Source organism: Falco biarmicus, chromosome 8 (genome assembly GCF_023638135.1).
Source record: "Falco biarmicus isolate bFalBia1 chromosome 8, bFalBia1.pri, whole genome shotgun sequence".
Classification (NCBI taxonomy): Eukaryota; Metazoa; Chordata; class Aves; order Falconiformes; family Falconidae; genus Falco; species Falco biarmicus.
The window spans coordinates 7,629,897-7,655,281 of NC_079295.1; the positions used below are offsets into that span (position 1 = coordinate 7,629,897).

General features: G+C 45.1%; 1 protein-coding gene across 14 annotated transcripts in view; it reads left to right on the forward strand.

Annotated features, from left to right (window-relative positions):
* The window catches only part of HDAC4 (histone deacetylase 4), a 267,202-nt gene that overhangs the window by 236,263 nt on the left and 5,554 nt on the right, over window positions 1–25,385 (forward strand). For all 14 annotated transcript variants that reach the window (XM_056348110.1, XM_056348107.1, XM_056348108.1 and 11 more), the window contains 8 exons: window positions 276–331; window positions 1,378–1,465; window positions 2,767–2,886; window positions 5,092–5,189; window positions 13,822–13,940; window positions 15,645–15,778; window positions 23,211–23,295; window positions 25,089–25,230. In XM_056348110.1, coding sequence (XP_056204085.1) covers window positions 276–331; window positions 1,378–1,465; window positions 2,767–2,886; window positions 5,092–5,189; window positions 13,822–13,940; window positions 15,645–15,778; window positions 23,211–23,295; window positions 25,089–25,230 — 842 coding nt within the window. The remainder of the gene's footprint in view (window positions 1–275; window positions 332–1,377; window positions 1,466–2,766; window positions 2,887–5,091; window positions 5,190–13,821; window positions 13,941–15,644; window positions 15,779–23,210; window positions 23,296–25,088; window positions 25,231–25,385) is intronic.

The following is a 25,385-nucleotide window of genomic DNA, read 5'->3' on the forward strand; positions in this document are numbered from 1 at the left end:
GTTTCAGTAACTTCATAAGGAATTTTTTTTTCCCCCTCTATGGAAGGAAATGCAGTACCAACCAGTTCCCATGAAATTCATGTGGACTTTTTTTCCCCACTCCAAAATGAGGGAGAGCATCATCCACTGCTATGGTCTTGCGAGAAAACCATCGAGAACAACTACATAGTTCCAAAGCAGAATTAATGCTTCTGGCTGCAAACTCTACATCCGTCTTTGTGTGATAATCCTTCCCTTCTGTCTCACTTTTTCCTTTTCTTATTTTTTCTGTCTAGAATGGATTTGCTGTTGTTCGGCCTCCGGGTCACCACGCAGAAGAGAGCACACCCATGTAAGTATGCGTATGTGCTTTATTAACTTGCATCAGTGTTCATCTGTTGTGTGATCGGCAGCTGGACATCAGAGAGGTAGTTTGTTAGGTTATCATTGCAGAATTCCTTGCTGATTGATGTGCTGGACAGTGTTATATTCAGCGCTCCCACTAATTCTGTGGAAGAGGGCAAACTTCTGCTCAGTTGTGTCGGGGTGGGTATTTTTTTTAGCAAGAACCAATGTTACAGTCATGCTTTGAAAAAGCACTGATGCTTTTATTTGCTTTACTCTTGTGAATTGTTTTAAATTAAATGCTGATGGCTCTTCCAATGTGAGGAAAGCAAGGGTACGCAACTAATAGTAGTAATAGCAAACATAACTGTGTCTTGGGGTGACAACACTGGATTAGGAGTGTCTCAGAGTGGGAAGGCTTCACAAAGCAAAAGCTGAAGTTGGGCATCTTGCATGGGTTTAATATAGCAGGGGTTTTGCCATCAGACTGTTTTCAGATCAGGGCCCTGTGCATAAATCGTGTTGCCTTTGTGTATCTGGCTTAATGTGTGCTGAAGTTTTGTGTCTTGGGTCCTTCGGCACTCTTTGGCGGGAGATGAGTGCTTGCTGTTGAATTCCCCTTGACCCAGCGTTTTGAGGCCTCTCTGGGCATGTCCACTCCCTCCCCACCAATGCACTATAGTGCTCTGACCCCAGGTCCTTTCCCTTCCTTTCCTTCTTGCCACGTCCTCTCCCCATCTGCTCTTGTCCGCTTCCCTCGCGTGCAGCGCTGGAGGTCCCCTGGGCAGCTGGCACCGAGCAGCATCTCATTGCAGCAGGCATGGGCAAGTGTGAAATGTTCCCCATTTCCAGAGAGATCGCAGGACACCTGCTGCTGTGTGGCTATTTTGTGTCTCTGAGCACACGTGCAATTCCAGGGAGAAAAGAAAAGTGAGAGCAGAAGAATTTTTTTCCTACTGTGTTATATCTAGGTAACAGATGCATTGGGACCAAGGAAACCTATAATTAACACCTCTCCTTTTCCTCTTGTCTCCCCCTTCTCATCACCTCCAGGGGTTTCTGCTATTTCAACTCCGTGGCAATTGCAGCCAAGCTGCTCCAGCAAAGGCTGAACGTTAGCAAAATCCTTATAGTGGACTGGGTGAGTAATTGCCAGTTCTTACCCCTCAGGAGAGCAGGTAGACATTTTTCTGTTGTGGTTGGTTTTTTGGTTTTTTTTTTCTTGCAAGGGTAACCCTGACTTTGTAATTTGGTGAAAAAAATTGTTGCCTGTGGTCTGCAAGCCAAAATTTGGTTTTTAAAGTTTGAGGTTTTTCGTTGAACTGTTTTAATAAAAGAAAGAATTTTCACAGTGCCCATAGTTTTCAGAATGAAGTTGTAATTAAAAGTAGTTGCTTTCTAAAACAAACCCGTCATGCAGTCTCAGGGATGGGTAACTGCAGACCGTGGTGGGCTTTTATTTTTTTCTGAAAGTTGGAACATTAACTGGTCCATCCCACCTTTCCTTTTGAGATCTGAGGACAGGTTACATGGCTTGACCATTGGTCTGGATGGTCTCGGTGTCCCGCTTCTGGGCCAGCACAGCCTCTGTGCGAGTAGGCAGGCAGTCAAAAGTGATCTCTAAATTGGAATGAGACAGTGGAATTCTCTTCAGACAGCGTAGCGGAGTTGAGAAAGAGCTTGTTTGGGATTTTGCTGTGGTGATGTATAGATTTTAAAATGTGGCTGATAGTTGTATTAGTTTGGGGTTTTTTAATAGATTTAGAAATTTCTTTATGTGGCTGAGAAGGCATTTGAGTTGCTGGGTGGCAGCCAGGAGTTTTGATTAATTGCCACAGGTCTCCCATGGACTAGACCTGCAAGTTAAAATTGATGTATTTGTCTTTTTGACCTATCAGATGGACATCCTCTTCCTGACTTCCCACCAACTGTCTTTCATGTCACAAAGGGGCATTTTTAATACCTGTCCGGTTGCAGGCTGCATTTCTTCACCAAGCAGCAATGCAATAGGAGATCTGGGTCGTGGGTTTATGTTGTTTAACCTTTTTGGGTCCAGTACAGCTTTGCTGGACACTTGTATCAGTGGTCACCCTGCAAACTGATTAAAGATGCAAATCTGGGGTAACTAATATAGTCTCTCTGTCCTGCAAGATAGGGTATGAATCCAATTCTCTCCATCCCAGTAAATTAATCCTGTCCTCAGTTTTGATATACACTTGGGACTGTGTTTACCCCCATTTATCCCGTGTGTTAAACAAGGAGTCTAATCTGAAGCCAGTGCAAAGCAGGTTTGATTTGCTATAAACTACTTCAGCCACATCAGAGAAGTGCGGAAAATGAAGCACAACAGCAAAGAAAACCCCTCTGAATCCCAAGTTGATGGCTTTCATCTGCATTTTTACCAAGGTGCTAACCTCCCTCATGTAATCTCTGTCCCCAAAGGATGTTCACCACGGGAATGGTACTCAGCAAGCTTTCTACAATGATCCTAATGTTCTTTATATTTCACTACATCGCTATGATGATGGGAACTTCTTTCCAGGCAGCGGTGCTCCTGACGAGGTAAGGGTGCTAGCACTGACACAGCATCTGTCTATGTCTGATAGAACCTGCTCGGGGCTGGGATTCAGGTGCCCCCCAAAATCTCAGGGACCCTCTGCCAAGCAAGGCTTGGAGAGAAGCTCCTGCCACCGCTCCCACGCTCGTGCTTGTTAGTGCCCCTTTGGGAACACATCGCTCGGGTTTGTGCGTTCCGTGCCTTCTTGTCCAAGTCCTAACAGCCATGGGCATTGTGTCCTGCCCTGCGAGCTGGAAAGCACGCGCCTTGGCTAATGAGGAGAGAATGAGTCAATGCAATTAGGCTCTCCAACCCTTACAGGACAACCTGTTCCAGAGGGACCCTTTGCCAGCTGTCCCAGCACTCTGTGTACTTTTCAGGATTACAGGCATAAGTTGTTTCTTAGATGCAGGAGGAACAGGCTGTCTGTGGCTGTGCCACCAGCACTCAGGTTTCCTGCCATGGCCTTGGAGCCTGTCCATCTCTCCGTCTCCTGGCCCTGCTGAGGCGTCGCTCGCTGCCACTGCTGCGTTCACATTGCACAGCTCCAATGTGGGATTTAAGCACTGGTCACTGATGCTGCTGGACCAGATCCACCGGTTCCTGGTGGCGTTCTTGCAGCCTGCAGCAGAAGGGCTCAGCCGTTGAAGCTGGGAGACCTTTCTCCCTGAACTCTGGATGGATGCTCCTACATCCATTGCATCCTTCCTTTCCCACTAGGCTAGCAGGAAATAATTGTCCTTCCAGAGTGATTTATCAAAGGGAAATTATATGGAATACTTAGTTTTGTGTATTCCAGGGCACTTCAGATTACACCTGAAAATCCTAGAGTTCTTACCCTGTCAATTTTACATTCTCGGATTCAGCAAACATTAATGTTTTCATTTCCATTTTTAAAGAAACTCAAATGTGCCATGATACTGCTTCAGTACCCTGTTTGTGTACTACCGTTGCAGTGAATGTACAGCAGCCCCTTGCATCAGGCTTAATTTCTGCTTCAGGATATGCAAAGGCCTCAGACCTACTTTTTTGCTGACCTTTTAATAACCTAGTAATCTGGTTTACAAAATATCTAGTGTTGTAAGGAAACACTAGGCTATACCATCCGCTCTGTATTTAACCATTTACAGTAATTTTGAGATGTGTCATTCCAGAGTGAATGAAGCAAAGAGTACAAAATAAATACAATTAAAGCCACAGATGGTTAAATACCACAGGGGGTTCATCCATCCACGGTGGGTTTTTTCGCCAGCAGTATTAGCACTGATTCAAGGAATAATGTGCAACAGGAGCCCTGCAGCTTTATTTATCCTGAATTATCTGACTTGTATATTCTCTAAGACATTAATTTTCAACTTAACATTTTTTCTATTCATATGCAGAGACCTTAAAAAAAAAACACCTGCAAAATCCAAACTGCATGCTCGGAACCCTGTGGGGAGCTGCTGGTGGTCGGTGTCAGCAGCTACTGCCCAGCCCCCTTGCTGTCCCTAGGGACCCACAGCCTGAGCTCATGGCCACCGTGCTCAGGCACCTGAGAGGTCCCTGCTTGAGGAAAGGACTGAACGCAGGCTCTGGGGTTTCAATATGGATGGGGAAAACATGGCCCTGCTTCTTGGAAAACAAATTATTAGAAACTTCTGGTTTATTTTTCAGTTTTCCCCTTTCTCAGGTATTTGCAGTCAGTGCAGATGGGAACGTCTGCAGTAGATGCAAGGGTGGGCAGGTACTTGCATTTACCACCCACGTGTCCCTCAAGCAGTGAAAATCTCTGTGCATCATGTTTTTCCCCAGCAGAGGGGGAGCTCGCTCTGATTAAAACTGTGGGGGTTTTCCCCCAGTTGCAACTGTAATGAAATTTAAAATAAGCTTCTGAATGAAGCTGAAAGCAAATTAAGGAAAAGTATCGCATGTAACACAGTCTCCTGCAGAAGAAGAGGATCCAGTTGATAAGGAGGCGGATTTTTGGGTGAGCAGCAGTCAAGTACTGCTGGTCCGCAGCTCCCATAAAGATCAGAGCATGGAGGAGCTTTATTTTCACTCTTGTTTTGGGGACCAGGTTCCTTTAGAGGGAAAAATTAACCTCACTACCATTGAGCTCTTGAATCAAAATCCATATTCAGCTGGAGGAATATTAAGACAGCAGTGGTGTCTTGCCACAGGTAGCTGTTGCCATATGTGTAATTAAGAGCATCATCTCCCTTTTTCAGGTTGGCACAGGAGCAGGAGTTGGTTTCAATGTTAACATGGCCTTTACTGGTGGCCTTGATCCACCGATGGGAGATACAGAATACTTAACTGCTTTCAGGTAATATTGACGTTTCCTCTTACAAACATTTTTCACTTAAATTGGGTTTCTTTTTCCTCGTGCAGTCCTCCTTAATCTTGAGTTTCTCTTGATAAGTTTAGAAATATGAGATTTACATCTAGTTGTGATTACTTTTTGACTACCATAATAAAAAGAAAGCTGGATCAAGTAAATAGGATATTTCTGGCCATAAAGGCGTGCCTGTGACATTAAGGGATTGACATGCTTGCTGCTCAGCACTGATCGATGCATGAATGTAAAATGTCAACGGATACAAATAATCTTTTCTGGTTTTGGCTAAAAATCTTTTTACCTCTTTGGGGTGAGTATTTCTGTGGGTAAACCCACCTGGGTGGGGAGAGGAACCCAGGAAAACTTTTTAACTAGTCATCACGAGCTGGAACTTGGGAGTGCAGCTGCCGCAAGGCTTTAGACATCATTACTGTGCTGCAGGCGACAGTACCCCACTTCTGGGCGAGTTGGCCATGCAGTCTCTGCCCTGTAAGAATTCTGCTCACAGCTTACTCCCAATTGTACCTAGCAAAGGGACGTGGGCTTGTTTTGATAAGCTTTCAATGTTACTATTATTCACCCAAGATATTGAATGTGCCTGTTCCAACCAACTGGAAATTGCAACGACCGAACTGTTGGGTTTGTGCTTTTCTTACTGGGTTCTGGTTTCTCCTCAGAAGCAGCATGTTGTGTGTTATGAATAAAAGTACAACCATCTCTTAAATAAGGGTTACTCATCACTCACTGTCAGAGTGTGAATGAAGGTAAGCAAAGCTGTGGAGTTGAATTAATGTGTTGCTGGGATATCCTCCTTGATTAGCAGTAATAGTGTAAAGCCAGTAAAACCACCGTGTTGGGTCGTACAAGCGTACTCAGGTATGCTCCTAAAAATCTGGCATCATTTGGGTCTCCAAATGGAACAGGGGATGAAGCCACTTGGTCGTGTCCTGCTGGTCTTACTGTCATGCTCGCAGAAGCACGTGATACCTGAGGATCACAGGGAGCTATCTGCAGGGAATTGTTTGAGCTGATCCTTACTTACCCCCTCATATCAGCATCGTCAAAAGAGATGCATGAAACAAAACACACATTAGCTGATCTGCGGTCATGCGCACCCAGGTTGTGATCTCTCTGAGCAGTGTTGCTACAGGAGCATAGCAAGAGTATGGGTGGGACATCCCCTTGCTGCTCTGAGCAGCTGAAATACCCCAGCAGGGTGATTGTACGTCAGTGGTGTTTTGGGGTCTGGCTGCAAGCCTGGAGTGATGCGTTTGCCTTCCAGAGCTGCAGAGAACACGGAAAGGAAGGTATTAAAATTAACTGTGGAAGCAACACAATAACAAGGTGAAACCAAGGCAGATCTCTGGGTAGAGAACTTGAAAGTAATGCAGTAGTGAAGAGAGGCCAGTGTGAGACCACACTTTCCTTTCTGATACTCTTTCCAGGAGAACGAATATAATTCTCTGACCTGCTCGATATATAGGCTCTATTTTTCTTAGAGACTGTCCTGTTCCCTCCCCTGCCTCCCCCATGCCAGGGATCCATCCTTTCTCTCCAGCTGGCATCTTTTTTAACAATTATGGATTGAAGTGGCTTTCTGTCCTCAAACCAGATTTAGCGCGCTTCTGGCAACCAACCCGCATAAATTCAGGGAGACACACACTTGCCAAAAACCAGGATGCGAATTTCTGGCGACACGCAGATGGAATATCACCTTCATGGAAGAGCATTAAATCTGGGAGCGTTATTTTCTGTTCTTCCCTGTGCGCGTATTTGTATTCGGTTATACCGAGCAAAAAGAGCTTTTCCTCTTCAGCCTGCCATTAAAAAGCCTTCAAAGAATGTATACAATTTAAAATAACATCGAGTCAAATAACTGTCATTTGTCTCGCTGTTTTATTCCTGTTACAGGAAAGCAGCACTTCCCTCCAAAGGGGAAGTCTGTTTATCCCAGCAGTCAACAAGACTGATCTCTTCATTATAAAGAGAACCTGTAGCTCATGATAGAGTGATACACTTACTATTAAATATTAATTGAGTTACAAGGCTCCTGGAAAATTGCTCAGTCTGCACAGTAAGGCCTTTGCCAGCCATTCCTTAATAAGCACTGGTGTCTTTTTGTCCGGAGATTGCCGCTATTTGGGGAACATACTTTGGAGCTAGTCACAAGCCCTTATTTCGGCAGGGTTTTGGGAAGCCGAGGGATGGTGTGACTCGTCCTCCTAGGTAGCACCTCCCGTAGTCTGCCCCATGTGCACACCTTCAGTCAGTAAGTTAAATTGGAAGCTTTTTTTTAATCTTATGCCAAGTTTGGTCATGATAATACATTATCAAGTGACCTTTTTAAATCTTAACCAGCTTCTTTGAAAAACATTTTTTCCCCCTGAATCTTTCTATTGATTTTAATGTAAAATAATGCTTTGAAGTTTGCAATTTATAGTCCCCTGAGAGTTAGAAAGTGAAGGGAATGGGTCATATATCGTTTTTTTTAATTCTTTTCTTGCGTTAGCCCCTTGAGACAATGCATGCCTTCAAGGCAGCACCTTGTTATTCCACCCCATCGAATGCCACGTTGCATTTGCTGGGGATCAAACCTAAGATGAAGAAAAGATAAGAAAATTGGCCATAATGAACTCCAGAAGCAGCAGGCATTTTCACCATGAACTTGGAAACTCACAGTGGAGAACTGAGCTTTAATTCAAACCAGTCCAAATGCCAAACTGTGAGGCTTTGAAGTCTGTAGAGGAATCAGTGGAAATCCTTTGAGCTAGGCAAAGATACTGATATACTTTTTCTTCTTTTTTTTTTTTTTAAGCCTTAACTCTTCCCTTGCTTGTCTGCTTTTAGGGAAGAAAGCCCTCTTTCTACATAAAACAAGGGGAGGAAAAATAAGCAACACGCTTTGCTTTTTTGGTTTGTTTGTTCTGTTTCAGCATGAGCTGGTGTATGGATTTGATAAAAGCATGCGCTCCAATGAAATAATAACAGATAATTGTCATCCTAAGTTAGTCTTCTGATGAGTGAATAAATAAATCCCAATGAAACCTATCATCCCCACGCTGAAAACCTGTTTCAGTGTCCTTTTACTCTTTCTGAAGGAAGGAGAGTAACTCGCATCGATTATTTTTCTACTGAGAATTTCTTCTATGAATATTGGCTTTCCCTTGCTTGCAGCACGGCGCTGGGTCGGACGGGATAGCCAGACTTGTTAACGTTTGTTAATACCGCCAAGCCATTTCACAAGTGAGAACAAGAGTTAAAAATGCGAAGCAGAGAGCAGCCTTGCCGTGCACTTTGTCGCTTGTTGTCTTCATAACCGAGGGTTGAAATCACCGGCTGCCCCGTCTCGAGGTTGGGGTGATATCATGATCGCTGTGTTGGGGGGGGCACAGGGTGGAGTCACCCCAGTCACTAATAAGATGTGCAGAAGGGATCTGGGGAGTTGCTGCGAGCTTGGCGCTCCTCCACCCCATCGTAGCAGCAGCTTTGCCTGCCCGAGACAGCATGACATTATAATTTAGCTGACCGTTCGCTGGGCGAAGGTCCCGCGGCTGAACTCACCGCCAAAGTATGTGGGCAATACAGATTTCACAGATTAGGCAGAAGTGTATTAAACTCTAATGTGAAAAATGCAGGGCATATAATTTTAAAAGTCCTTAACTCATCAAAATGTTATTGGTATTCATCGCTGTTATTCCGTAGTTATAGAAACAAACAGTTGTAAAATTCAGGTTGTGTTTTTTTGGGTTTTTTTTACCGGGGTCTGTTGTTCCCTAACTTGTTATACAAGCAGAAATCATGTTTGCTTCTATAAATCCTCATGACATTTTCAAAAGCAGAGTGTGCAAACCCGGTAAGAGTCCTCCAGAAAAAATGCAAAGACTGCGGCTATTTCCTTATTACGTGAGAACAACAATTACTTAGTGAAATTTGTATTATCCACAGGAGTTTTCCTCTGAATTTACTCTAAGAAAGTTTTCCTGATGATTCCAACAGTTGTGTTGTCTCATACAATTTTTTTCCCCTACGCTGAGGTCTCCTTCACCATTCTAATTCCATATACAGCTTGTTTCCATGTTAGTTTTATTTTTATTTAAAACACCTAAACCAGAAGCAAAAGCCAGGACTGTATTTGAAAGGTCCCTCCTCCTGCCTTTCTCAGAAAGCGTTAAATGAGTTCGGGAGCCAATGTTGGGGGGATTTTGTTTTTTTCCTTCGATCCATAAACCGTTGCAGGAGTGAGTAAGAGGGAAGGTGCGGAGGGGAAGATATTTTGCCTGGAACGGTTGTTTCTGTATTTTAGATTTCATGCTCTCCCAACGCTGATTTCATCCTCAAACTCCTAATCCCTTTTGACATAGTAAATGACCGTGGAGATGGCTGCTTGGAGAAACAAAGACCGGAGTCTTCAGGCGGCTGATTAGCATTAGGAGCAGCAGATAACATTTTGGGATTCTTTTATATATGTAATATATATTTTTTTTATATATATATCTTTATATGTGGGGGTATATATATATCACCAACAGTGGGGAAAGAGTCTCTGAAAAAAGTGCTCAGCCTTCTAAGTTTCAGCAATTTGCTTGCTGCAGCTGAGCATTAAAAAAAAAAAAAAAATCCTCTTGTAGGATTGTTTAATCTGCCTGTCATTTATTAGGCGTTTAATTGGTGAATTGGCTAGTAAGACTAAAAATTTTTGAGTCTTCTGGAAAATAGATATAAATTTGTTTGGGGGTTGGTTTTTTTTCTTTCCACAAATGATTGCAGAATACGATGGGTAATTTTTACTGTTTGCAGCCATCAGTTTTAACTAATGCATAGCTGTTCAGCTTAGCTGTAACCAGAGTCAAATGAAAGGTTTTAATTTATTTTAAGCAAGCAAAACAGCCCACTAAAATTTAGGAAATTTAAAGGTAAGCCCTGTGTTTTAAAAAGATTCAGCACAGCTTTATTGAATATTCAGTGTTAGAAACACTTTTCATTCCTCAGTGAATTAACTCAACTAATGGCTAAGGTGGCTGTAAAAAGACCCAGTTCCAGACAAAACTGCTCATCTGCTTGATAGTAATTTGAATTTCTGGCTTTTTTATAGTATCATCACCAGGACAAAGCCATAGGATTGTTTGCAGTTTAATTGTTGTTTGCTTTTGAGGACTTACCTTTATTGTGATGGATCTGAGCGAAGGGGCTGTTTTCATCTGTGCACAAAGAAAAATTAAAGACTAAAAAACTGGCTTAGATGTGCCTGAAACGCTGCTTACAGAGAAAATCTCAGAAATACATCATTTCAAAATGGTTCATTTGCCTGGCTCTTAAATTTTCACATACGAGTGTTTTGCATTGCGTTTTTGAGTTGTTTTTGTGGTGTGTTTTTTGTTTTTTTTTTTAATTAAAAAGGAAAAATGAGGGAGTGCTGAGAGGCAGGAAGACTTCGGCCATCCTGGGTCAAGTTTTATGTCCAAAGATATAGCTATTCTTGGAGAGCATCAAATAGAGCTGGGACTGCAGCTTTGGAGTACTGGTGTAATACTGGAATTGGGAAAAATTCAGAAGCTATAGCAGCCCTTGAGAGTTTGAGTAGGAGTCCTGGGTAAAGGAAAGGGTTCAATCTGGATTTGAGTGCTGTCGTGTTCGGATGAGTTTGTGATAGTCAAGGTACCGAAAGCATCATTAGCTTAGTTATTCTGACACCCTGTCATCTTGCACTTCTCTGCTGGCTGCCCCTGAACACCCATGGCTCCCCGGCAGCCTCTGTCCAGGCTGGGCGTGCAACACCTATCCCCTGGGCATAGACTCTCTGTCTATCTTCCTGGCTCCTCTTGGAGGGAAACCAGGGGACCGGCAATGTTTCTTAAAACTCTGATAAGAAATGTACTGTGCATCCAGAGCACCACTAATAATTGCTCAGAGTTGAAGATACTTGCTGGGATAACTGGCTGTGGCTGCAAGGTCACCCCATCCTGCCCCAGAGAGAATTCTGGACATCCTCAAAATTATTTCTTCTGTCGTCCAATACCAATCGATTTACTTTTAACCCGCAACTGCTGCTTTTTCTCCCGTAAAATTTCTACAGCCAGGCTTCACGGCTAGCTCTCGGTGCTGCCTGTGTTGGCTGTGCCACTAGAGGGTATATTTGAACCGCTGTCACCACGCAGGGACCTTCAGCTGGGCACCGCCAGCACCATCGTGCTGCTGGCCGGCTGCCCCCACTGTGGTCCTGCTGGGGCATCAGCGGGTGAGTTGTCCCGCAGCCAAGAAATCGTTTTGGGGCTGCGTGGGTTGCTCGGTGCTGACAGACCATGCCCGCAGCTTAGGGGTGCAGGTTTGGGTTTGCAACCAATTTATGGTGATCCCGCGCATCAACAGAGGTGCTAGCAGCTCCTGTGGTACCCTAACTTTGGGTGAAAGAAAGAAAAATCTGATGATTTTAGCAGGTTTTCCTTTGGTTAGAAATTAAAGAGCTCAGCAGTACTTCAAAGCTCAGGAAAAAAAAAAAAACAACAAACTCTGCCACGTGCACTTGCATCGAAACTGCTGCTTTAGTCCTTTGTGAAGGAGGTGGTTTCTACTTTAAAAGTCTGTGGGTTTCACTAAACAGATTTTTGTCGACTGTAAAGTCATCAGCAGAAACTGTGGTATTTTGTCTTCCTTATGTAATCATCTCCCTGAGGACAAAACGTATACGGCAATCATGTCGATTGAGGAAAAAATTAAAATTCCTCTTTCGGGGTTTATTAGAATTAGAAGAAAAAAGATCCTTTTTGCATAGGTTTCTGTGTCTGTGTGCAGAGACTGGCAGGAAGGAAGATTGCAGGAGGCTGTTAGGTTACTATGGCAATTAGTTGGCAGAAAATTAAAACTAGAAGGCTTTTGTTTTTTGGACTACATGGTGTCTGAGAGCCTTGACCAGAGATGTGCTGGGTGTCCCTGGCTGCCTGCTCGGTGATGGTTTGACCAGTACTGGAAGCAGCTCATTGCCTGGTAGATGTTAATGCTCCGTTAAAAAATGAACTCTGCGGAATGCAAAATGGCATGAGCTCAGATCGGTGTTGGGGCTAATACAAGTTGCTGACACTAGCAGATGTCTTGTGGCTGTTTAACATCGTTGTAGCAAGAAATGCGAATTTTTATGGGTGTCTTGATAGCAATCTTGAGCAATCTCAGCACTAAACAGACCTTTCTGGGCTCTTTTTGTTTTTCGGAGCATCACATAACGACTATACTCAATAAAAGTGAAGTTCTCGTGTATGCAAAGATATTTACAGGTTCGTGCTTTTGGTTTATGAATAACTGCAATTCATGTTTTAGAACATTAACCTTTAGCTTTTCCTAGGATGGGGAAGTGGGGAAATACTGTTGTCTTTGGTACCAGCAAGGGACGGCACTGGTCAGGTTGCCCAGGGATACTTCGAAGATTCGGTGGGTACATTAATAATGAAAAAGAACAAAGGAGCGTAACTTGGAAAATATTACTCTGTATAAAGAGCCTTGACATGGAGATTTACAGCCCTCTGTGCGCCTTGTTGCTTTTCTACCATTTCCTGCAGTTATCAGTGCCCAACTGAAAAAAGCAAAACAACTTCCAAGCCCCATGCACGTGGGTACCCCAGCGTGAACTGGAGGCACGAGGTGTTCATCCAAGAGCGCGTGCAACGGGCTTTCTTAATGAGAAAAGACTGGGGATGTCTGCATTGTAATTATTAAGAAGCTCCGTTGCTGGGACTTATTTTCCTTGCTGTAATTTCAGTTCTGCCATGTTTGTGCTGGAGCTGTTAGATGAAGAAGCAACTACTTGCTCTCTGCTCAACTTTCCAGTTTTGTTTACATGGCATCTTGATGTGGGAAATGGGATGTTTGCAACTTGTGTGGGTTTGAACAGAAATTGAGTAGATCGATGGGAAAAGGCCTGTTGCTGAGAAACCATAGACACAGACCTCTTGTTTAATTAAAAACCAGCCTAAATAGATAATAGTTTATGGATGCTAAGCAATTCAGTCCAATTTTAGTGAACAAAATGTTAGAGGATGGGGAACCAGAGTTTGGAGAGGTGTATTTTGGTGGGATATTTGCATATTAAAGCTTTTTGCCCCATGTGACATCCTCAGCCTTTCATTATGGTAAATGAAAAGTGCAGCAAGGAAAAAAAATTAATAGCTTTGCAGATGCTGCAAAGGCTAAAGAAGGCATTTCAAAGGAGTGCCACAAACCAAAGCTGCCATCGGAGAGGTTTCCCAGGTGATTTTGCAGCCTGTGCCAGATGCCCCCTTATTTTCTGCTTATGCCCTCATGCCCTGTACGTATAGCGAGATATGATCACAAGTGGGAAATGCTGCATGTGACAAGTTATTTCCCTAGTCAAAACGTGCGGCTGTTGATGGAGGAAATAATATACCTCACTGAAAAAACTAACATGAGATAAACTTCAGAACTGTACCGTGTGGCGTTACAAGGCGTTCTGTCTGCCAGGCTCTCACCTTGTTAGAAAATAGGAGATGGGCTTCACTACCATGGAGTAATAGTACCAGGTTTTATAACGGGCTTGCTCAAGATGGTTTAAGTGTTCCTACATTTGTTCAAGAGCCAAAGTAACGTGTCTGCCATTGTTAAATTTTTGTTGCAGAACGGTAGTAATGCCCATTGCCAATGAATTTGCCCCAGATGTTGTGCTGGTGTCATCTGGTTTCGATGCGGTGGAAGGCCATCCCACACCCCTTGGAGGATATAATCTATCAGCAAAATGTAAGTTGTGGATTTACAAGACCAGCAATCCAAAACTGGTGTGAATTGCTGCTGTCCTGGGGACTACAGTGCAGTATTTGCAGGTTTTAACGTTTTGGGGTCTGTCTTCAGATCTTTCATTTCAATGGCAAACTTTTCAGCCTTTTTTGTTGAATATTCATGTGTTCTGTCACTGTACCATATATATTTTCGTCGGGCTGAAGCCTTCATTTCCTTGAAGTGTTGCATATTTCACTTTTGAGTGCAAATAAATTAGATACTGTTTGTAGTCACATCTCTGCAGAAGACAGCTGCTGAATTAGTGTTACACTTATTTTAATGCAAAATTGCAGAAAGAGGCAATGCCAGATGTAAGCAGTATACCTTGCTCTGAACGGTAGCAGAAGTCCATTTCTTCCGTCAGGATACCTTATGAAAAAATCGAGCCGAGTAGTTTTGTTTTCCACCTTTGAAGCAATTATACAGGCCCACAAAAAGCTCCTTTTTGCTTTGGATCCGTGATGTTTTGCATTGCCCAGGAGATGCACTGAAATTCCCTCCCTCCTGCCCTTAGTTATGCTGGGTTTATCTGGCACTGTTTCGTTCAAGTCCATTGAGAAGACAGTTTCTCTTGCAAAGAGATTTTATTATTATTTTTTAAGAGTTTCTTTCAGCCAGGAAACTTACTCTCTACAGTGAACTTCAGAACCTTGTAAGGTAGCTGAACCTATAAACTTTATAATAGAATAAAGTGAAATAGATTTACAAGAGACAAGTTATTTAAGATATCCAGAAACACTTTGTAATGAGAAGATCTTGTTTACCTGCTTGTTGAGTTTCCCATGCTCTGCTGCTCTCACAAAATGGTTATGGGGTCAGCCATGAATCTTTTTATCTGACTGTTAATTTGCCAATTTGCAAAGGCATTCGCGGGGGTCACTGCAAAACAGAAAGCAGGGAGTGTGGACAGAGGGTAGAAATGCCCTAGATTTTCTTTTGTTTGGATTTTTTTTATTATTTATCTTTTTATTTGAGGGGGAAGGTTGCTTTGAGGACACGTTTTTTAAATCCTCTCAGCTTGGTTCTGTTTTGTTTAAAGGGTAGAAATGTATTGTGTGTCATATGATCAAAGTCCCGCGTGCCCCAGGAATTTTTATAGCATATTATATACGGGAAGAAATGTCTGTTAAGAACTAGATGTCAGATATCTCTGGGGCACTGCGATGCTGCTATCGCAACTGAAAGCACCGGCAGCAATTTTACAGATTTCCCCTTCTCTTCCTCCCTTCCCCGTGCCTCCCCCATGACTGCTCTGACTCGGCATCTTCCGAAGCAGGGCAAAAAGCTGCCTCCTTCCATCCCCTTTCCTTCCTTCTAATTAGATATTTGCTGCTGTATTTAATTCAGGGTGCTGAGGGGTGGTAGGGAGGATGGTGGTGCCTCTCACCTGGGATAAACTGCAGCGTAGTGCTCGTGGGGGAGATATGGATCCGTCCCGCGGTGCACATGGCTTAGCCGGTCCAGCGGGGAAGCGTGGCTGGAATTCTGCAGCGAGCGTATTAAAATCCAACCTGGCTTATATTACACATTGAGTCCTTTCAAATCCCTTGTGGTTTTTTAATATGATGTAATTCCTTTCTATAATTCTTTGATCCTTCGCCAGGAGCCTGATTCCAGCCGCAACCTTTGCCCTTCTCCTGCATTTCCTCTTTTCCCTCCTTACAGGCTTCGGGTACCTGACGAAGCAGCTGATGGGCCTGGCTGGGGGTCGCGTCGTCCTGGCCCTTGAAGGAGGCCATGACCTGACTGCCATTTGCGATGCCTCGGAAGCGTGTGTTTCTGCTTTGCTGGGAAACGAGGTACGGAGACAGGCAAAACCAGGGGCCATGACCTCCACCCCCCTGGAATCTGGGCATCTGATCCTCCAAAACAGTCAATCCGCCAAGTTTTTGTCATTGTTTTGGGTCCTTTTGACATACGTTGATGTAAAGAGTGGATGCTTTATTTGTTTAAAAGCTACCTGTGTTTGGCAATCTATATTATAAGGATTGAAATAAGTAAGAATTGGATTTGGGGTTTATTCTTTACCCATATAATTTGTTTTGTGCTCTTCAGAAAATAACTGGTTAGTCTCATTTCTTTCTGAAGGTGTTGTCCAAGCCTTCCCCTCTCTTTGGCAAGCCCCTCTCTAGCACTACAGCCTGTGCCTGCCGTGCTGGGCAGCTTGCTTGACGTTGGTGTCAATTGTATTTTTTCCTCGATGTTACATTCTCTGTCTCCTGCACGTTGCTGTGTTGGAAAAGCCTCAGCTGCATCACAGAAGTTGGCTGGAAAGGCCAGGGTGTGTGACTGCAAGATAAGAGCCAGACAGAGAAGTACACCCAGGAAATCTAGGGTTTGGATTTTAGGGAGGGGTATTTTCCTGCAGAGGAAACTCTAGATACTTTAGCTTTTCTACCTCGCACCCCCCACCCCGCCATACTTTTAATGTCAGTGGAATTAAGGAGGAAATGATGTTAATTCCCTGTGCCCATCCTCCCTGATGCAGCCTGGCTATCAGCACCCGCTGCAGCCGGCACCAAATGAGCAGCTCACACCTACCTTTCTTCAAATGTGATTGATGATTAGAAGGTCTAGAGTGGTGGCTGTTGACATGTCTTCGGGCTTGGAGAGTTCAGGGTCATGTACTGCAGAAACATGGCAGCAATGAAATATAGAAATCGGTTATCTGCAGCGAAATCTCAGACTCGGGCTCTTTTGCTTCTGCTGTGCCTGTACCTTTGCATATGCTTCTGTTCAAGAAGCGTATTTTCTGTATAATCTCTGGGCTTTGAGTATGAGTAACTGGTTAGTTTGGGTCAAGCCTCCCTCCTTCTGGTTCATTCGTCACTTTTGGACACCTGTTCTCCACGTAAGTCCAAATGGTTGTCTTGGATGGGCACGGTAGACTGCAAAAGTGCCTCGCATCCATTTTCCACCTGGCTGCTTGCTCAGCCTGCGGCTGCAGGCACAGTCCCCACTTGGTATCTGCTGTGGGCGTTCTGGTAGAGCAGGGGCTCTGGAGCTGTTCAAAGCAATCATTGAGGATTGATAGCCTGAATTAAAACAGCAGCGTAGTGTGATCTCTTAAGCTAAAAATCCCTGTAGCTAAAAATTTCAGCCTTGGGGAAGCAGCCACAGCGATTGGAAGTTGGAGGTGGCTGTGAAACCTCGGACAGCATTAACGGCTTGGGTAGTGTGTTTGAATTGGTTTAGGTTGTCGCTTTAATTAAGAGATTGCCCTCAGTACCTTGTGGAAACGAGCAAATCTCAAAAGGCCGCGGTAAGAGTAACAGGACAGGACGAGGCTGCAGAGATGACCTCTGAAGGCAGACCTGTCAGATGGTAGAAGGAGGAGGTTCCTTCTGAAGCTTTCACCTGCCTTGGAAAGCACAAACAGGCTCTCTCATCACCGCTCTTTGCGGAAGACACTCTTGGGGCAGGAGCTGAGGGAGGACAGATAGTCAACACCTGAGGGTGCAGCACCACAGAGAGGAGCAGCCAAGCAGCGTTTCAGCTCTGGCTCTGGCTCCAGTGGGAGCTGACTTTGGGGGACGATGGTGACCCGCCCTGAGCAGACTTGCTCTGACTTTATGGTTGCAGTTCAGTGACCCATCAGACTTTCTCAGCTCTGGGAAGTTGGAACAGGGAGCTTGGATCTGTGTGGAGGCGCAGATCAGCTATGTTTGACCTCCAGTCGTAGGAGTGCTCTGTCCTGTAGTATCCATACTCCACGTGAAGGGCAACAGTGCCTGGGGAAACCTCACTAACCAGTCCAAGAGATAAAACAGCTGGGATTCATCAAAAGTATCTGCTTCAATCATCCAGCATCCCATCTCCAAGCATCCAGAGAGCATCTGCTCCTTGTGCTTGGCCGGGCAGTTCCGATAAGGCTCTCAGCACGGGTAACTGAGCCAACACGCCAGCCTGTGCTCAGCCCTTGGGACAGCCAAAAACACAGGTAGCCAGCTGCTACCTCAGCCTGGGAAGCAACGGAGTTTTTATTGTAGCACCCACCTCAAACTGACAGCTGATGGCACTGGTGTCACCACAGACAATTCCTCTAGCTCCATCCACCTTGGGGTGCAGCTGGCCCTGGTGGCAGGATGGGCTTTGAAGGGGAGACAGAGGAAATAACGTGTGAAGGATGTCATTCCTCTTGCTTAACGTGCCCCTACGATGCGGGCGGGTGACTGCAATGTGGTGTGAAAATCTGTGTGCAATAAATTAGCACTTGATCCAAGCCACAAACGTGTTTGGAAGTGCGAGGCCTTGGGGAGATCTCAGCACTCACGATAGCTTGGATGTTGTCAACTGCCTGAGTGGTTTCATTTAGCAGAATGAATATTGATCCTTAAAGGTAAAAAAAAAACAAAAAAAACCACCAAACTTTTTTTTTTTTTTTAATCAGTGTATCAGGACAGTTATAAGGCACTTTTAAAATACTTAAAGATGGACCTGTTCTCGCTTTTCCTAGGTGGGCTATAAGGCTGCGCAGATATCATGGTAATGTTCCCTGACTTACCCGCACATCAAAAAGCAGGAAACACTAGTTTTATCAAGGTCTTTTATAAAATCTTTTTAATGCAAGGAAGTTGGAGGGAACTGCTGTTGCTTTGTCCCACAACCCTTTGATGAAGTTTGATATACAGTGTGTTAGACGATTTCGCATGCGTGCACATGGACAGCCAGCTGCGGCCGGCGACGGGCTGTGGGGAGGTTTGCTGGCTGAAGAGCCGTGCTGGAGTTACACGGGGAAATGGTAGGAAATGAGGGGAACGGTGCCAGTCCCCAAAGCGTCTGCGTTCACCGGTGGAGATCAAAACTCCCCCTTCGGAAAGCGCGTTCGGCAAAGGCAAGAGCCGGCTTGTTCCCAACTGTCCAGGAAATTAAAACAGAGCTTTAGCTTTGCAGCAGATTATTTTAATGTGAAATGAGTTAGCACCAGGCAAAGTCGCTTGAAAGTGTACGTATATTGCTTTAGTTACAACTTTAGTTGTGCAAAACTAACACAACTTCAGTTGAAAAATCAAAGATGGGCATAACGCAGGGAAGATCTGCTGGTCGTAATTTAGACCAGTAAGCCCCGTTCCTCTCACATATTACCCAAAGCGTGTTCTAAAAGGACTCAAAGCAGCCTCTGAGAGCAGTGTGCCAGCAGCGCTGGAGGGCCGAGGAGGCAGCAGCCGTGCAGAATTGCTCACTCCATCATGGGCATCACCAGCCTTTACCCTTCAAACCAGCTTCTGCCCCGTGGTAAATGGTGTTTGTGAACTGTCTCTTCCCAGGGAGCAATGCAGCTGTTCAAGCACTGGAGCATCAGTAGCGTTAGCACCATGCCTGGACCAGGGTGTGGAGCTCCTGTATCATGGGAGCTGCTAACGGTGGGGAGAGAGATGGGAGGCACGTGCTGGGGGACGTGGTCCTGGAGCTCAGAAGCACTCGCAGTGCTGCCTGTTGCTGCTACAAATGCTTTGTCGTTTTTCAGGCCCAGGTAGCGGAGATGTGTCCAGTGTCAGACTCTGGACATCCTGCATAAACAAGAAGGTGATAATAAGCAGGTGCTTAAAACCTTTGCCTAAAGCCCAGAGATATTTTCTTCTTTTTCCAGGAGAGCAATGGGTGAGGCCGTTGTCTGTGAGTGTTATTTCGGGAGGAGGAGCATGCAATGGAAACGATTCACACGTGTGGCCGGGCCGCCTGATGTTGCATGCTTTATATCAGTATCAGCCGAGAGGCATTAGAAAGCTCTTACTTAAAAGATTTGTCCAGGAATTGCTTTTGCCTTCACTTAATGTCGTACAGAAGCCAATTTGGACTAGAATTATTTTTAGAGTGGAGTATTTATAAAAAGTGCAATCCATAATTATTAAATCTGGAATGGAGCAATTTCTAGTCCTCACAAAGTACCTATGGAATGGTTGCCATGTGGTCGCAAGAGCAGATCTCTTGGCTGCAGCTTCTCTTGGCTTTGAACAGAAGTTGCAGTTAAACTTTGCCGTTTATTTTTTTTATATATATATATTTTTTAACTGTAAAACTGTGTCTGCTTCTTTTCTGGGGAATATCCCTGGTTGGACCTTGACTGCTATTTTCAGAGACAATTAACAGCTGTGGACATCTCTTGTTTTGGATACCCAACCTTGGAGGTTTGTGACAAATTCATGTTCTTAGTTGGAGAACCAGGGGCAGCAAGAGGGAAAGAAAGGAAAAAAGATGGGCTTGGAGAGCATCAGATCTGTGGAACGTTTTTTCTTGAGTATGTAGTTGGTTTTGAGATGTCTTGAGCTCTTGTGAGTCTAATCCAAGCCATTGGCCATGCACGTGAACCAAGTAGAGCTGCTCTACTGAGGCGTCCTGACCTACCAGAGACTCCTGTTGTGCCAGAGGAAACCAGTATCCTCCCCAGAGTCATCTGCTGAAAGCAAATAACCCCATCTCCTTCCGCTGGATGACCTTTTTATAATGTTTCATCATTTTTTATTATAATTGTTGTTGTTGTTTTTTTTTTTTTAATAAATTGGAAGTTCTGTGCTGCAGATCCAGCTCCTTTCCTGGGAGGCATGCTGGTGCCACGGAGGGAGGCCACCCTGACTCCTGCCTGCTGCTGGAGCCATGCCTGTGCAGTGTTACTGTGCTGCTGCTGTTTCCGAAGGAGGGCAGGAGCCCCATGAATGTGTTGTGAGGTCTTTGCTGGCTCTTCCTGAGAATGAAAAAAAATGGGGAAAAAAACCCCACAACAAACTAATTATAGCTGTGGGTTAGTTTTATTTGAGCTCAGGCTTCTCGTCCAGTGGGAATTGAAGCAACTATCATAGCTGCAACAATAAAAGGTTTAACAACTTCGTAAACAGCAAAGGGCACAGTTCTAGCTTTTCAGAGGATGGTCATCTCAGGGTGGGAAGAGTAACCCAGTCGAAGAAGGCGTTCTCCTCTCCTTGAGTTTATTTTTTAAAGGAAAGCAAGTAAAAACTAAACCCTCCAGCAGTGCTGTTAGCAGCTTTCCTCCGGGAAAGAACACGCATGCTTCCCCTGCAGAACAGACTGTGCCTGGGATGCACCCCCCACAGTCTTGATGGAGGAGGATGTTTGAGGCTCGTTGTCTTTACTGATGTTTTCTGCCATCAGATAGAGCCCTGGCTTGCTGCTCCATGGCACCCACAGCAGCGTAAAAAACACCGTGAGAAGGATGTGGTTTTTCAGGGTGTTGATCTAATTTCTCTTCTTCTGTACTGACCAAAGGCTGCTGGGGCTGGGGTGGATACAGGCTGAGCTTTCTAGCAGATGAGAGGAAAATATCTTCTAGAAAGCAGGAGGAAATGCTGTCAAGCGAGGAGACAGCATTCTCTTGCTCTCCTCCTTTTCTCATTCTCACTTCTTTCCCCTGCCCTGGCTGCCAGAGCACTTTCATGCCTGCAGAATGGGAAAAGTGATGTCCTTCGTTGCTGCAGGGAGCTCTGGAGCTGTTGCCAGTCGGTCACCATAGTGCATTTGTCTGTGCCAATGTAAAGGTGAACTGGATCCCCTGGTGGTTTTGTAACCTCCTGACTGCAGACTGCAAGGGCAACTCTTCTCCTGGGTGGCAGGAGAACTTGCACCCCAAAGCAAAGTGATATGTGCACCTAGTTTGGATGTTAGTTTTCTGTATAGTGAGTCTCAAAGTGTGCAGAAGCTTTTTGCTCTAAAGCACTATTAGTTTAGGAGCACTTTTATTTCTTTATTTAAAACAGCTGTGCTGATCAAAGCATGGTCTCAGTGATCTACGCTACCGCTGTGAGCCAGCACCGCTTGGTCAGCAGAGATGTGTGTTCCCTGCCTGATACAGCTGGGATGGCCGAAATCTCTGATGGAGACGTAGCTCCGGTGGCAAAACCACCTCCCCTTGCTGGGATAGCTTATTTCACAGCCGTGGGCTGGAGTGCTCTGTGCTGGCAGCAGTGTGGGTTTGCCAGTGGGGACTGCATCCAAACCAGCCCTTGGCTAGTACAGTCCTGCAAGGCAGCTCCATCAGCATCGTACTGCCCACGCAGGTTTCGTATCCAGGCTTTTACAGGTAGATCCATGCTGCAGAGCTTTGCTCTGGTGTAACTGGAGCAGGACTTAGAGGAGCTTCTTTAAAGTGGCATTTCCTAATTCATCCCTGTGTAGCCAAATGAAGATACGCTTGTTGTCCCATGTTCCTTTTTAGGTAAATTGTTCTTAGTGCTTTGATATTGTATTGTTGTGAACAGTCGGTAGCAAGGGCAGCGCTGCCGTTGGGAGGGTGGTGTGTGGCTCACAGCAAACAGAAGTCATCTACCTGCTGTTTGCATTTAGAGCATCAAAGCAGCCAAGCCCAGAACGATACCTGCCTGTTGTGTGCGTGTGCACTGAACATTTTCGGGACTCCTTCTCTGTCATCTTTAAACTTAAATTCTCAATACCAGCACCATGTTCTTTTTTGTGTAAAGATGTCACGGTTTTGTACAAAGAGCAAAGGGAAGAAGCCAGCATCAAAAAGCCTAAATTTGAATACCTAATTATGAGCCTTTACCAGTAACTTCAAGGCAGTTTTTTTAAGGATTAACTTACAGATCTAATGCTGCTCTGCCCCGGCAAAACTAACCCAGCAGCTGGTAAGAGGCATTGACGGTGACTGCAGTTATAGTCACGCTGAGGTGTGGCTTTAAAGCAGTGTTTTGTGTTTTCTCTGCATGAAAATTAGGCTGTTTACTCCTAGGGTACAGATTTTTTCAGTTAAGAGTTAATAAATATGCTGGATTAGGTATTCAGCAGAATTAAAAAGCTACCCCTTTTATTTCTTTAGAGGAAAACCAGAAGTGTGGCTGTTTTAAGTCCCTTGTATTTGCACTTTTTTGTTGTTTTAAGAGTGAAAACTTTGCAAAAAGGTAGATCTGAGAAATAGTTTATAAAGATCCGTCGTAAAAGCAGCCTTATTTTTCGGGTCTGTGTAATAGTGCCTCTTTGTACGGTCCAATCAGTGGCTGCAGCAAGTTCTTTAGGAGCAGCCCCTGTGCTGCACGGCTGCTAAGCCCAGCGGAGCTGCAGCGTTTTGTGTGCGGAGGAGGCTGCACTGAGTATCACAAGGGCACTTAGGAGGTCTGTGTATTTGGATGTTTAACTAAAGGTGGAAAACAGGAACAAAGGGAATGGAATCGAGGCTTGATACGGCAGAGCCCTTTGCTAAATTGCTCTTAATGCCTGGTCTCTAACTTGAGATAACATTTCTTCGGTGTTCCTCTTTCTTTCCAGCTTGATCCTCTTCCAGAAAAGGTTTTCCAGCAGCGAGCAAACGCTAATGCGGTGCATTCAATGGAGAAAGTGATTGAGATACACAGTGAGTACAGCCCCATTCACGCAGCTGGTTCCCTGTCGGGTTGCCCCGTGGGGCACCCATTTGACTTCTCCATCATCTTGGCAACTCCATGTTCCCTTGTCCTCATTTGTGAATCGTGAACTGGATTTGTGCAGCCACAAGCTGGTCTTACTGTGCGTGCAGTAGAGGATCGAGTGATGCACGGGGAGCAGTTGATTCAGGGAAATACTTTAGCACTTCAGGAGGAATTAGTATTAAAACCTCTAAAATCTCCGTAAAGGACAGGACAGGCCGTCCTGTGCTTAGCGTGTGCTCTTACCTCTTCAAAAGCATTCAAGGATCTCTGAGTAACTTGTCTCGTTGGGTGTTGTGGCACCCATTAATGAAGAATGGATAGGCATGAAAGTTAAACAGCATTGCATAAAGTTGCTAATATTCTAGGTTTATTTAGCTGGGGAGGTTAAAAACGTTGTAGTTGAAGCTTTCCTAGGGATATTTTTGGGGAACGGCGCGAAAGAGCCTGAGTAACATGGGGATCCCACTGCTACGTCCTGCCATCTTCCCGTGGTCTAAAACTTGGAGGGGGGCTAATCTCCCTTTTATATGGCAAAAACAGAACTTAATAGACAGCAAAGGATTTTTTTTTTATTATTTTTTTTCCCCATGAAAAATGCCTGGTGTCTTTAGAAATTACAATTCCATTTCCAGAAGCTGCTCTGCAGAGTGAGTGCTTAGCACCGATGGGGCACCTCAGCAGCACCTTGAGCCAGCCAATGAATGTATCTTTTCCCTTAAAATGAGCTCAGCAAATTAAAAGGGGCTTTGACTAAGATCCTCAGATCTGCTGCATAGCACAGGAGAAGTGAAGATGTTTGAAAACAAGTCCCTCTTCCCCATCGGCTGGCCTCACTGTATGGGTTCTTGCTTTCCGGCTTTGCTGTGGCTTCTTGGGTGACCAGTAAATTTGGTGTGTCCTGCCTGGTGGCCAAGAGAACGTCCTTTATTCTCTCCCTCTGAAGCCTTTCTTGTGCTCTACAGTCAGAAATGTTGGCAGACTGCTGACGTAAAAATTAAATACAACTTCGATTTCTTTAGTCTGAGATGATTTGCCCACAAAAAGAACGTTGGAGTTAGCAACTGAATGCAGGTGTCCAGTTCAAATCTGGGCTACGTCCTTCCCTGTCACGTATTTTTCCTTAGGTGTAAAAGTTTCTGAGGGTTTTAAAGTGAAAAAGAAACATCAAGGGGTTTTTAGAGCACCTAAGCTGCCCCTTTCATAAAGGCAGAGGGATGCTGTGCACCTCTGTGCAGCTTGGATCCTCACCTCCAGCACTCCTTGTGCCTTTGTCCTTTTGCAGATCCAGTTTCCACCTCCTGCCTGCCTTCCCTAGCCGAAGGAGAGTGTCTTTCGTTGCCAGACAGCAATGCAGCCCAGCTTTGACATCCTAGGTGTCCTTAAGGGATGTGTGGGTGCATGTCTGTCGATGCTCTCAATACCTTTTGGATTTAAAATCTGTTTTTTTAAGACAGCAGCATTAGCAGCTCCTCTGTTAGTACAGTAGCATGGTCACAGCTCACAGGGATCGCTTGGGCCTTGCCAGGGCTCCCTTGGCACACATTCGCAGGAACCCGCTTCCACCCGCAGCTTCCTGGCACCTCAGGGTGGTCCTTGAAGCGAGAGTGAGCGTGGATCGAGGTTGCATTTTGCAGAGGCGTGAGGAGTGTTCCCCAGGCAGTTCTCCAGCTGTCTGCGTGGGGCTGGACCTGTGGCGGTGCGGGTGTCCTGACTGCCTCTCTTCTCACCTCTGCCCCAGGCAAGTACTGGCATTCACTCCAGCGTTACGCTTCCACGGTGGGATACTCCCTGGTTGAGGCTCAGAAGTGCGAGAACGAGGAGGCAGAGACTGTAACAGCCATGGCATCTCTGTCAGTGGGCGTGAAGCCAGCTGAGAAGAGGTGAGTCGCTTTGCTTCCCATTTATCGTCGCGTCTCGGAGTCTGCCCAGGCAGGGGGAGACACGGTGGGCAGCCTTCTAGCTTAATCCTATCCTTTTAACCACTGCACGTGCCTTCCCCACATCTCCTGTCCTGCATGGGTTCTCTAAAGACCTC